The following is a 13,643-nucleotide window of genomic DNA, read 5'->3' as shown; positions in this document are numbered from 1 at the left end:
AGTTTTAGAAGATTTCTCTCTTTATTTCCTGTGAAGTTTCTTTATGCATTTGAAACATGTTTCCTTTTCCATGATGTGTATGTGATATTAGCATTATCCCAAATGTTTAACTTCTGCATCTGAAAAGCCTATGAAGTGGTTACCATGGAACAAATGGCTTTAGATGAAACAGGTTCAACAATTTTCAATTTGTAATGAATAACTCAATTAAACCTTCATCTTTTTGTTTTTGGAAGGGGGAATGAAAAGGATTCATTTCAGATTTTAAATCAGATTTACCATTGATCCAGGAGATTCCCAATTATTTCTTATTTAAATGTTGTCTAGAATTGTAGGGAGCAGGTAGGAAGATAATATCTTTTATTGGACCAACATCTTTTTGGTAAGAGAGACAAACTTTTGAGCTTACACAGAGCTCTTCTTTGGGTCTTTTAGAATTATGGAAGATACTGAAATGTTATCAATAATCTGCAGTAAATAGAATAATGAGAGCAAGCATCCTCTTCATCTGTGCTATGGTAGGTATGTCTGACAGGCATACTATAATTATTCATTATTTCCATTGCAGTAGCACCTGAGAGCCCCAGTTCTGGATCAGGACTCCATTGTGCTAGGTACACACAGAACAGCTGCTGTCCTAATATCAAGTATGCTGATTACACACACACACACACACGCTACTGAAGAGACTTGTGTCCTGATGTTCCACTGGTTTCAAGAAAACATCCCATTTAAGATGCAGCAGAATCACAGAGAGGGGGAAATGAACCTTTTGACATTCTAGTTCACCTGTAAGAGTCAAATGTTCAAAAGTACCCATAAGTGACTTAGGTTCCTAAGTCACTTGTTAAAATGGGACTTAAGAACTAAGCCTCATTGAAAGTCAATGGGAATTTGGCTGTTAAATGCTTAAATAACTTTTGAAAATATAACTTAGAAGCCTAAGTCATTGTAGGATACTTTTAAAAAACTTATCCTAAGAGTCTAGGAGCCAGTGCAATCTCTTTTTAAAGCACTATTTATTTACATAGTACAAGAATATTAAATAATAATAATAGATTAACACATGGGCAGAAATGGAGAGAAAACAAATAAAACTACTTGTAATATTCAAGACTTTGGTACTTGAATGTAAAGAGCCTACATTGAGATTTTCTTTGGATGAGCACTAAACTATACTGCAAATAAGTGTAATTAAAATCGAACCTCTTTAAAGACAATGTAGTTTGTTGAAAATAAAATACATTTTTTTTTTTAAATCTGGGCATGACTCAAAGAAACTAGATCTCTCTTTTAGCATCAAGATAATCCACTTCATGTTGTTTTTGGAAGGAGGGATAAAAGAGAGCTGGCAGCTATAAGTGCCTCAATATCCAATTTCTTTAAGAGACTGAAGTCAGTCTGGTGGATCTGTGGCTGGCTCCAGACTTCAGTCCTACACCGCAACTTTGCTTTTGTCAGTAAAAGAATAGACACTGAAGAGCCTAGAGGAGCAGCAGGTTGGAACACATTAAGAAGCTGTCTAAAAGAGACTATCAGAGTGGGGACACAAGCAGTGTCCCAGTTGCAAACTGGGCTTTAGAGAGTGGGATCAGGACTAGTTATTTGTGCCTATCAGTGATGCCTGTTACAATGGGTTTAGCCCACAATAACACAGCTAGCTATGCAGTCACTTGTATTACCACTAAGTCCCTAGCACCCAATAATTAGTGTTTCCTGTGTGTGAGTACACTTATGGCTGGGATAGGGAGAGAAGAACACTAACGGCTGCCATTTTGTTTTGCTAATGTTGTTAGTACCCCCTAAATCTCAAAAGGGAGGACAAAAAGCTTTGGCTAGCATACATTAGGGTCGGCCATGGAGCTCCTGACCAGCAACTCGTGTGGGGGTCACTAATAAGTTACCTACTCAAGCTTTGGGTTTCCAGAGAAAAAGATGCTAGTAGAAGCATATAATTTCCTTGTTACACTGATATGCACAGACCTAACTTATTAGCATCACTGACATGCAAATACTGGAAGCCAACGTGAACTCTGCCTCCCTGCCTAGGAACTGGAGCAGAAGTGACAAAGGGCAGCGGTTACTTTAAATTTAAAGGGACAAAAGCAAGCAGGTGTTTTTCTAGATAGGGAAAAGAAAGAAGAACCCAAAGAGCCCATGTTCCCTCTGAGCGTCTCTTCTAACCTGGTGCTTTTATTCAGTGCACATATGCGACCACGCAACACGACACCATACTAAGGACAACATAGCTGGTAGGAGTCTGAACCTAGCACTCCAGAGGTGATTGGCAAACCCACTGCATCACTTATTTGTTAGTAGCAGCGCTCTTGTCTTTTGCTAACAAACTACTGTATACAAGCAGGCCACTTCATTTTGCTCTTACTGAAGTCAATAGCGAAAACTCCACTTGAGTTCAGAGGTGGATGCAGGACTAGCCTGTCAGTGACAACATTCTAATTTCCTCCTCTCAGGATCTGTCTGCACTACGGCCAAGATGTCTGTCGTTGGGACTCTAAGTCTCTTTGCCTTCAGCAGGGGAAGAAGAATAAATCCCCACTGTGATGCCCAACGTGTCCCCTGCCATGCAGCTGAAATTCTACACAGGGCCAGGTCCTTGAAAGTAGGCATCTACTAGGATAGCCCTGGTTGGGATCCAGAATATTTTGGTCTAATATTGTTTTGAGAGTTCATTTGGGGGCAATTCTCATTTCCACCCCTTCAAAAGAGTAATTCAAAATAATGGGATATTGAGCCCCTGAAAATGAAAGTGGGACGCCAAGTCATCAGAGTTTCTAGCAGTAGATCTTCCATCTCCCTACTCTCATTAACTGGCTTTATAGGAAACAGAAGGGTACATTTTTGTCAGTCCTTGTCCTCATTAATCCCTGTTGAGTTAGTTATAGAGTCAAATGCCAGATCAAAAGGAGGCCCAGCAAGTCAGAGTTTCAGGGAAGTCTCCATCTGCCAGGCTCTCTCACAGGAACAGCTACAGGCTAATGGTGGAACTATCAACGGGGCATTTAGAGCAGAAGTGACAATAGGGACGGAAGGGGGAACAAAGGAAACGTCTCAAAAAGGCTGCAAAAATAACAATAAAAAGTCTAACAGCAGAGCTTGGAGACTTTAACACTGGATAGGGGGGTGTCTCACTTGCCAATCTATTTTATTATTCTGCCGCTCACCAGAAAAATTTTCTTCAAATAAGGTCTAAACTGCAGCTTCTTCCAATGCAGGTGCTGAGTATCAGTCCTTTATTTATTTATTAAATGCATTTATCAAATAAAGAAAGAAAGGCACAGCTCAGCATATCTGGCAAAACCTGAGTGATGGTGTAAATGTATCATTGGACAATCTGGTTCCTCTAGAAAGTAACTAATTTTTAGCAAACCATCCTAAAGCTTATTACAAAGAGCACTTGCTCCCCTCCCCATACTGGGTAACAAAGGCAGCAGCAAAAACACAGACTGCAACATGTTTAAATGAGAACATAAATTCAGGCTGGGAGTTTCAAGAGTGCCTAAGGGATTGTGGTATCCAAATCCAGTTGGGAGCCCAACTCCCTTAAGCTCCATGGAAAATCCCAGCTTCAATAATAGTTTATACTCAGATTCACTTCCTCTCCTCCTCTTCCTTTTGTCAGAGAATGCGGAATATGCAGCGATTGTCCTGCAGGTTAACCTAGGCCTCAGCATGCACGGCCAATTCAGTGTCTCTCATCTGTTACAATACTACTCTTGACTATTTCAGGAGATGTTTGCATTGGGTTTTTTTGCTTGTACACCCCCTAGCCCCACTGTAAAGACTGTGCATGCACAGGAGCCCAGCCCTGATGAAAAGAAGAGCACCTACCTGCAGGGTGTCCTGGTATCACAAGGCTGTTGGTGGGTAACGCTGGTGGTGGTGGTAGCGTGGGTGGGGTGGCAAACATGGCCGGATGGTGCTGGTGTTGGGTCTGAGATCTGAGAGGGAAGTGTGAGGTAGCAAGATTAGAGATGGAGAGGGGCAGGGCCGGGCCAGAAGAGTGGTGAGGAGGGATCTGGGGGGAGAGGGGAAGGTGTTTGGGCAAGCTGATGCTTGTTGCACTGCTGGCGCTGCTGCTCCTGCTGTGGGGAGAGAAATGTGGAGAAGAGAGAGACGAAGTGTGTTACATACACCAGTCATAATGACACAGTGTCAGAGACAGCCAGGCTCTATAACAACGATCTCACCAAGCAGAGAGGCATGAAACCACGGCCCTTTCTGCCCATTTCGGGGAGCTGTCCACGTGGCGGTTAAAGATCTCAATAACCTTTCCCAACAGGGCAGGGTATGGCTCGGGTTCTTCTGGGTGACACTCCCTGTCATGACTGAACAGCTGGCAGCTCCCAGAGCTGTGTGTGAGTTGACTGAGATGCTGTAATGGCAGCTGAATTTACACCTTTATTTAGCCTGTGATGACCTTCCAATGGCAACGCATTCCCTTGTGATCACAAGGCTCGGTGATGGTTGTTCTGTATATTCAGAGTGCCATGGTATGAGCTACGGCAATCATATTATGCCTGCCCTGCATTCCGTACAGTGGTATTACACTAATATGATATATCAGTATATATTGTATTGTTTTAATTCTATTGTTTTAAAAAGATTTTTATTATTTCTGTTGCACAGCACTGTAAGAGCTTTGTTGGGGATGGTGGAAGGGTAATGTCAATGCAATTATTATTATTAACCATATCTCCCACAATACTCATGTCTTGCGATTATCTAAGCACTCTGAGATACCTGTATGTTTGTTTGAATAGTGCCAATGTGATGTTGTTATTAAATATTTATATTGCAGTAGCACCTAAAGGCCAAAACTAGGGAGGGGCCCCACTGTGCGAGGTGCTAGACAAACTGGTTGTAAATGACAGTCCCATATCTTGTTCTTTGTGCAGCTAAAAGGTTACGAAATGATGCAAACATTGTTCACTGAATTAATCTAATTCAACAGGCTGATTTGGGGGGAATGGTGTGTTTTCTGCACCAACAAAGGAACTGTCCATGTCCCCGTTTATTCCTGTGCATTGACTCCTCTCTCGCCAGCTCACCCCCATTTTATTTCTACTCAAGAAATATAAATCTTTGCATCTTATCTACTGGATGAAAATTATTTGAAAGACAAACTGAGTCTCATGCTAGCCCTACAGCTATGGTGAACGTGTTACTTTGCAATATCTTTTTTGCTCTATACCAAGAGTCGTACTCTGAGGCTGCTGTTAGCTGATGCATCCTCAGTTTGAATTGTGCTTCCTGCAAAAAAGTCCAAATGGGACGTGGAATTTGTTTTTTTCCAATAGCCCAATATCCCACTAGCTCTGGTGAACCAATTAAACTGCACCAATGTCATATGAACATACGTCACTATGCCAAATCCAAAGACTGCCTATGAGTTTACAATTGGAATCCACCGGGGGGGAAAATGGTTTTGTTCAAACTCAAACTGTTTCCCAATTACTAAATCTTCTGCTGACTGGTTCTGATGGAAAAAAATGCAAATGCACTGGAAGTTGGACCTAGAAAGTTTTGTGCCATAGCCACATAGCCCCTGTTCACTGGGGAAGCTCTAGTCACAATCTCTTCCATGCAGCTACCCAGCACAGCTGGAAATACATGGCTATGTGGTGTGGGACTAGAGGAATACAATGCATCTCCCAACCAGAGCACCCTGCCCAGGAAACGAGAAAGCCTATGGCCTATTCTTCAGAGATTTTAATACCTTTTCAATTAACTGTATCCTGGAAGTAGGGTTTGAGTGCTTCACAAAGAAGCAATGCAAGTACCCCTTTCTCCTACCTGATATTGAGTCCGTTCTGGGCCACCTGGTGATGCACTTGGTAGTTGAGAGGGGGAGGGATGTGACTCTGAGGCTGGGTCCGAAGCTCAGGTATGAGCTGAGGCTGAGACTGTGGTCGAGGCTGAGGTTGTGACTGCGGTCGAGGCTGTGGCTGGGGTGTGAGTCTTGGCGGTGCTGGTGCTGAGATCACTGGCTCCTTCTTCAACAGCGGGCTTGCCCTGGCGCTCGACGTGGGTGCAGAAGAAGTGGAAGTCACAACAGCAGCAACTGGCTGGGGGCTGGGAATAGGCAGCACGAAGGGCACGTCGGTGCTCAGTTCCCGGCTGCGCTCTAGCCCTGACACCTTTGGGATGGTCGCTGCTTTAGCTTCAGGTTTGTCATTCAAGGTTGGACCTTACAGAAAAAGAAGAAGAAAAATGGCATATTGAAGCATCTCTGTTTATTTTCCAATTTTGCAGAATATTTGACCGGTAAGAACAAAGTCATATTTAGCTTGCAGGAGTATCATCACAACACGATGGTATGTTCATCTGTCAATCTGTCCACTACATGGCACTTGGTTCAAGTGTGTGTAAAAGATCACAGTGTTGTCTAGGGGGTGCTTGACGCAAAACACATATAACCTTACTACAACTACAGAACGCTAAATACAGCAGGAATGCTTCTCAAGTTACTGCTAATGCATTTCCCACCAAATTTAATTTCCTGGAATAGATGATAAATCCCGCAACCGTAAATCTGATCACAAGAGTTTTGGTTCATTTATTTTCTCAATGGTATTTCAAGGTAACCTGCCTGGCATATCTTGCCATTCATAGCTATGGGGATGGTAACTAAACACTGACAACAGCATGCTTTAACACCCATCAGCATGCTTTCTGAGATGAATACTAAGGCCTTTTATGAGAGAGAGGATGGCACAATGATTGTTCATTGGATGCACATTCACATATGAAGATGGAACATAAGCAGTCTAGGAAAACCTACAATGCGCACAGTAGGGCAGCCCTGTTCACCCTAAATGTTCTGTGGATATAAAAGAACATACTAACTGCTGTAACATATGCCAAAATCATAAGTAATACGTTAATGAATGGCTAACAGGTACCAATCAAAATGAGTTTCTTTAATGTGTTAAATTTCTCTCAGATTTTTTCTGAGTACAATGCTGAGTCTTCATGTTTCCAACAAAGTCTGAAGCTCCAGCCAGTAGAAGGGATTAAATAGCAGCAACAACAACAAAAAATCAGACCAAGGGCTACAAAAAAAGACCTAAAATACGAAGAGAAACCACATGCAACATGCTGAATACTCAATTCCCAAAGATAACTTCCTTTTAACATTATGTACATATCCCTGAAGTGCAGGGATGCTCCATAATTCAACTCAAGAGGAGCCTTCCATTGACTGAGTCTGTCGTTCATTTGCTTCTCCAACACACATGCATCCCATTAGATGTATAAGTGTTAAGTTTACTGTACATGTTTTTATTATATCATAATAATTTTAGAGTTTTATTTATTATAATCTTCAGCCCAACCAAGCTGCTGGACAGAATATGACAGAGAAACATAAGAAAGGAACACGACACCCACCTACGCATGCTCCCAACACTAAAATGGACAAATTCCACTTATGAAATTACTTTAACTCTTAACCTTAAAAAGGGCTGGGTAGCACTGAAATATATTCATGATGTATGAAGTGTGGGAGCAGCAGCACACAACATGCAGCGATTTCTGCATTACTTATTCCACTCTGTGTCTGATTATCAGCGTCTGGCTTCAGTGACTTCACTGGAGTTATACTTGCATGAAACCAGAGGGAGGCAGTACTGAATCAAGCTCTCTGCTTCCCTGTAATATGCCAGACCATTTTGTATTTATAAAATATACATCCAATAACAGGGAGATGTCAGATTATTTTCCTTCTTCCTTTGGCAAAAGCCAATTTCACACATGCACCCACCCACACACCTCCAGAATACAGTGGGAGAAAGGCACTGAAATAAACAAGCTATTTTCATGAGCTTGAGAAGAGTTGTGACTGCATAACTCAAGAGTGGCAGAAATGAGTGGGAATTCCAAAGGAATTCCAGTGTTTTGGGTGGATCAAATGGTAATTCAACCCCCTGTCCGCTGATCCCCATTTTGAGACAATCTAGAGATGTCCCAAATCAATTACTATATAAAGTATTATACATAGTCAGTTTCACGTATTTTTCAGATGTGATTTGATTTATGGACTTAAAGATAATGGTAAAAAGATTTTATTGTAGTTAATACATAAAGTGACTGTATTTATTTCTGAAAATTTAATTTTCATTAATCTAACAGTTCATTGATTTTTTTAATGCATCTAAATCCAATGGGTGACATCCTGGCTAAATTTAAGTCAATGGGAGTTTTGCCACTGATTTCAACATGCCACCCAATATGCTTATCAAAGGAAGCATATTCACAATTATAGATCCCATGGTTATCTAGAGGCATCTCATAAAAAACACTCAGGTTCCATTCCTGACCACAGGTTCTATGAAATCCTATTAGCTCATTCCATCCAATAGGCCTATTCAGAGTCAAACTTTAGACAGTGTAATTACAGGCAATATAGACTAATGAACACACTGACACCATAAAAGTTAAAGAAGCTGAGTTAAAAAATAAATCAATTGGATCCAAAACAAATCAATGAAGTGTTCTATTAAAAGCAACTGTCTGACCAGTTTTATATACAACTATTGATTCCCTGTGGTTCCAGCATAAGATCTTGTTTGCAAGTTTCCTCCAACCATTCCCTAATTGAATCTATTTCCCCATGTTAAGTACCCTCACTCCTTCTATGGGTCATCTCGATTATCACTTCCAAAGTTTTTTTTTCTCCTGATAATGATAGCTCATCATCTCAATTGATTAGCCTGTTACAGTTGGTATGGCTACTTCCACCTTTTAATGTTCTCTGTATGCATAAATATCTTATAGAATATCAGGGTTGGAAGGTACCTCAGGAGGTCATCTAGTCCAACCCCAGGCTCAACACAGGACAAATCCCCAGACATTTTTTTTTTTACCCCAGTTCCCTAAATTGCCCCCTCAAGGACTGAACTCACAACCCTGGGTTTAGCAGGCCAATGCTCAAACCACTGAGCTATTCCTCCCCTCTTCTTGTTGCATGTTCCAGTCTATGCATCCGATGAAGTGGGCTGTAGCCCACAAAAGCTTATTCTCAAATAAATTTGTTAGTCTCTAAGGCGCCATAAGTACTCCCCTTCTAACTAGAATTGGTTATCACCATTCCTATTTTTCAATAACTGCAGTCAGAGGTGAAAGTAAGCCGGCACGCTACGGTACAGTACGGCATACTGGCAAGAGCCAGTATGCTGTGCCGGACTGGACTGGTTTGGCTTCTCCTGCAGTGATTTAAAGGGCCCGGAGCTCTGGCTCCTGCAGGGAGCCCCGGGCCCTTTAAAGCACCGTCTGAGCCCTGCTGCTGGAGCTCCAGCGGTGATTTAAAGGGCCCGGGGCTCCCCACAGCACTGGGCCCTTAAGTCTTGAAAGGCCCCGCCTCTTCCGGTTGAGGCCATGTCCCTGCTCAGGACTCCAGCCTACCGGTAAGTCCTTTAAGTTACTTTCACCACTGACTGCAGTACAGCGTGCTGAAATAAAACCACTTCATGTATTTGATTTACTAGGGGGCGGGAAGGTAGGTGCATATAACAAACTGAAAGTGTAGAGAGAGGTGGTTAGAAGAGAGCAGAGACTGGTCCAAGCATGGGCGGCAGGTAGCATAGGCAGGGGAAAGCTGTGCCATCCCAAACAGCCTTGTGTAGCCCCACCCATGCTTTGCCCCAAAGCCCTCTCCTGCCTGCTTCCAGTTCCTTTCTTCTCTTCTGTGGCAGCGAGGCTGGGGCAGGCAGGTTGGGGCCGGTGCACACAAGGCCCAGGGCTTGGTGCGCAGGGGCTGGGGCCACACAATGCTGCACACCCCTCCGCCTGGCCCTGGGGGTGCTCCAGCCACACCACCTGCTCAGCACTCTGGGGTTGAGAGCGCTCCGGACACACCGCCCACCCAGTGCTCCAAGGCTGGGGGCATGGCGGAGGAGAGGGGAGAAGGAAAGGGGAGGGTCCAAAAAAAAGAACTAGATAAATTCATGGAGGATAGGTCCATCAATGGCTATTAGCCTGGATGGGCAGGGATGGTGTCCCTAGCCTCTGTTTGCCAGAAGCTAGGAATGGGCAACAGGGGATGGCTCACTTGATGATTATCTGTTTTGTTCATTCCCTCTGGGGCACCTGGCATTGGCCACTGTTGGAAGACAGGATCCTGGGCTAGATGGACCTTTGGTCTGAGCCGGTATGGCCGTTCTTATATTCTTCTTATGAGAGGCCTTGGACAGAGAGGGAGGGGTCAGGGAGCAGGCCTTCCCCAATGGCATGTTCACCAGCCGCCCGCCCATGAGTCCAAGCCCAAATATTCAGATATGAGGTGTCTTTGGGTCCATGCTTTGTTTCAGTTTGTTACTGAGATGCAGGAAAGTGTGAAATTTGGATCCAGACCCCAGCTTGGAAGTTGGATTCCAGACCTGCTGAAAGACCAGGGTTGCTCAGATCCAGGGATTTAGTCTCTGGCAGGGAGGACAGAGTCAGGCGAACACAGGACACTTTTACCCATTTCAGTTTTAGTCATGTGTCTTTGTTAGATCTACAACATACATGTATTTCCACTAGAAAGGTTTACTTGGAGAGAACCCTTCTCACCAGAGATGTACATAGGGCTACTAGCAACCATTAGCTCTGCAGAATAATTTCCCTTAGTTATGCCCCGAACACTGGCTCTACAGGATACACACTATGTTTAGAGTGAACAGATGTCCCACTTTTCTAGGAATGTCTTTGTTTTCCTGGGGCATCCAGGCCAATACTATCCAAAACAGAGCCCTTTTCTATTTGGTGCCCCAAACTGATACCCACTTATCACCCTTTAAAACCTTCCTGCATCCTCCCCAGCTCCGCACACACAATTCTCCCCACATTTATAGTAAGATGTCCCAGTCACTAGGGGCTTGGCTACTCTGGAAACTCCAAAGCGCTGCTGCGGGAGCGCTGCCGTGGCAGGACTCTGAAGTGTGAGTGTGGTCGCGGCGCCAGCGCGGGAGAGAGGTCTTCCAGCGCTGCAGGTACTCCACCTCCCTGTGGGGATTAGCTTGCAGCACTGGGAGCCGCGCTCCCAGTGCTGGGGCACTGTTTACACTGGCGCTTTGCAGCGCTGTAACTTGCTGTGCTCAGGGGTGTGTTTTTTCACACCCCTGAGCGAGAAAGTTGCAGCGCTGTAAAGCGCCAGTGTAGCCAAGACCTAGCTGGGACATCTTACTATAATCAAACAAACCCTCCAAAATGCTTTACTTTGTTTTTTTAGACTTATTGATTATTAAGAAAATTCCTGGCCCACACTCCCCCTTCCATTCTTGATCTACATGTGTGTTCATGTACATTTAGGTGGCACAGTAGAACTAAATCAGCTTTGTTCCAACTTCATTGAGCTCCACCAGAAAACTGGGTTTTTATTCTTTTAAGTGATTTCATTGTTCATCCAGAACAGTATCTAGAACTTCAGAGCTTTCCTCTGCAAAACACCTAAAAGACTTCCCACCTCACACTCTCTTGCTAAGGGATTTTTTACCTATTCTGCACAAGTTGCCTTCACTTGATTGGAGATGACTGCTGTTCACATGTGGAATTGTTCCTTGGGCCTCTTATATCTTCTTTCAGACTTTCTGCACTGGGGTCACATACCTCAGCCCCCTCTGATCATACAGACCTGCATAACCAAGCCCGGCCTCCCATAACAAGACCTGGATTCACCATAGCACACTGGAACATTCTAGCAACAAAAGTGTATTTATTTTTACCAAGTCCTAGAGTAGTTAATTTTCATGCTTAATGATAACAGGCTGAGCCAATTTGCCTAAGACTTGACAGTCAGCTCCAATAACTCAAGCTTAATTAAAGCTGAACGCATGTCAGTTCAGCTCTTCCTTTCACAGGAAATCTGACATTTACAATGATTCATGTTTCAGCTATGCTATGTAAAGGCTGGAACGCATCTGCCATTCCCCACCATGCACAACGTTACCCCTTTTCAGTATGCCCATTTTCTTTATTTTCTAACCACACACATGGGACTTCTGCCACCAAGAGAGTTTTCTTCTGTTAATAAGACAGTTAAACACACCTTGGTTCTTGTGGGGTGAGTGGAGAAAAAGAGAGGAAGACACGATTGAAACTGGTCTAACAAAGGAAATAATAATGATCTCATTTTCAGTAAGTCTTGTCTGCCTGATCACCTGCAACTGGTACTTGCAATGTTGCAAAATATTAACAGTGTGCTTGTCATAAACAGATAAGAAAAGTTAATAGTACAGAAGTACTTTACATCTCTTTGACTATAAAGGGTTAACAAGTTCGGTAAGCCTGGCTGTCACCTGACCAGAGAACCTATCAGGAGACAAGATACTTTCAAATCTTGAGGGAGGGAAGTTTCTGTGTGTGCTGTTAGTTTTTGGTTGTTGTTCTCTCTGGGGGCTCAGAGGGACCAGACGTGCAACCAGGTTTCTCTCCAATCTTCTGATTAAGCTCTTATAAATCAAAATAGTGGGTACTAGATAGATAAAGCGAGTTAGGCTTATGTTTGTTTTCTTATTTGCAAATGTGCATTTGGCTGGAAGGAGTTCAAATTTGTTTTGCTGAAAGGATTTTAATTTGGTACTTGTTATACTTAGGCTGGGAGGTATTCCTAGTGCCTATAGCTGAAAGACCCTGTACCTAATCCATTTAAATTTACAAAGATAATTTTTACTGTTTTCTCTCTTTAATTAAAAGTTTTTTGTTTAAGAACCTGATCGTTTTTTTATTCTGGTGAGACCCCAGGGGACTGGGTCTGGATTCACCAGGGAATTGGTGGGGAGAAAGGAGGGAAGGGGGAGAGAAAGGCTAATTTCTCTCTGTGTCAGGATTACTTTCTCTCTCAGGAACAGTCTGGGAGGGAGAAAGAGAAGGAGGGAGGAAGGTGAATTGTCCTCTCTGTTTTGTGATTCAAGGAATTTGAATCACAGTGATCTTCCAGGGTAACCCAGGGAGGGGAAGCCTGGGAGAGGCAATGGTGGGGGAAAGGGTTTACTTTCCTGGTGTTAAGATCCAGATGGTCTGGGTCTTGGGGGTCCCTAGGCAAGATTTTGGGGGGACCAGAGTGTACCAGGCACTGGAATTCCTGGTTGGTGGCAGCGCTACAGGTTCTAATCTGGTAATTAAGCTTAGAGGAATTCATGCTGGTACCCCATCTTTTGGACGCTAAGGTTCAGGGTGAGGAATTATACCATGACAGTGCTACTTCACTATTCAGATTTGACTTGGCTAAGAAAAAAAATGTATTTTTAAACAGTAGTGAGGGCGTATGCTACTGCTTTCAGGAAATCTGTGAGCACATACAGTATTATCGATTTAAGATTCAAAAGTCTTAGAGGGACAGTTGACCAACACACACAATTGTTTGTAAAATAAATTCCTGAAGAGTTTATCTGAGCCCAAATGAACCTGTTGCACATACTTGATGTAAAATCTGATTGGATTTAAAATCTGTTATGAGAATAAATTTTTTTTAAAAATTTGCCTCTCCACCCAACGCCACTGGTTAGTATACACCATTACAGACTAAATACGATACAAAAAGTCGCAAACACAAATTAAACCTGTAATATTACAGGAATATGCTTTCAAGCTGATTAAGTGTTGCTCAAGTGCAGGAGATTAAACGTGCAAAGTCTGCTTTGAGG

At 43.2% G+C, this 13,643-nt stretch overlaps 1 protein-coding gene across 15 annotated transcripts in view; it reads right to left on the bottom strand.

Annotated features, from left to right (window-relative positions):
* FBRSL1 (fibrosin like 1) overlaps positions 1–13,643 on the bottom strand; it is a 758,110-nt gene that overhangs the window by 27,588 nt on the left and 716,879 nt on the right. For all 15 annotated transcript variants that reach the window (XM_075060074.1, XM_075060073.1, XM_075060072.1 and 12 more), the window contains 2 exons: positions 5,815–6,208; positions 3,850–4,103 (listed from right to left, as the gene is read on the bottom strand). In XM_075060074.1, coding sequence (XP_074916175.1) covers positions 3,850–4,103; positions 5,815–6,208 — 648 coding nt within the window. The remainder of the gene's footprint in view (positions 1–3,849; positions 4,104–5,814; positions 6,209–13,643) is intronic.

The sequence above is a fragment of the Chelonoidis abingdonii genome, chromosome 22 (genome assembly GCF_003597395.2).
Source record: "Chelonoidis abingdonii isolate Lonesome George chromosome 22, CheloAbing_2.0, whole genome shotgun sequence".
In the NCBI taxonomy this organism is placed as follows: domain Eukaryota; kingdom Metazoa; phylum Chordata; order Testudines; family Testudinidae; genus Chelonoidis; species Chelonoidis abingdonii.
The sequence above is the reverse complement of the archived record's forward strand: the minus strand, read 5'-3'. Positions and strand labels throughout refer to the sequence as shown.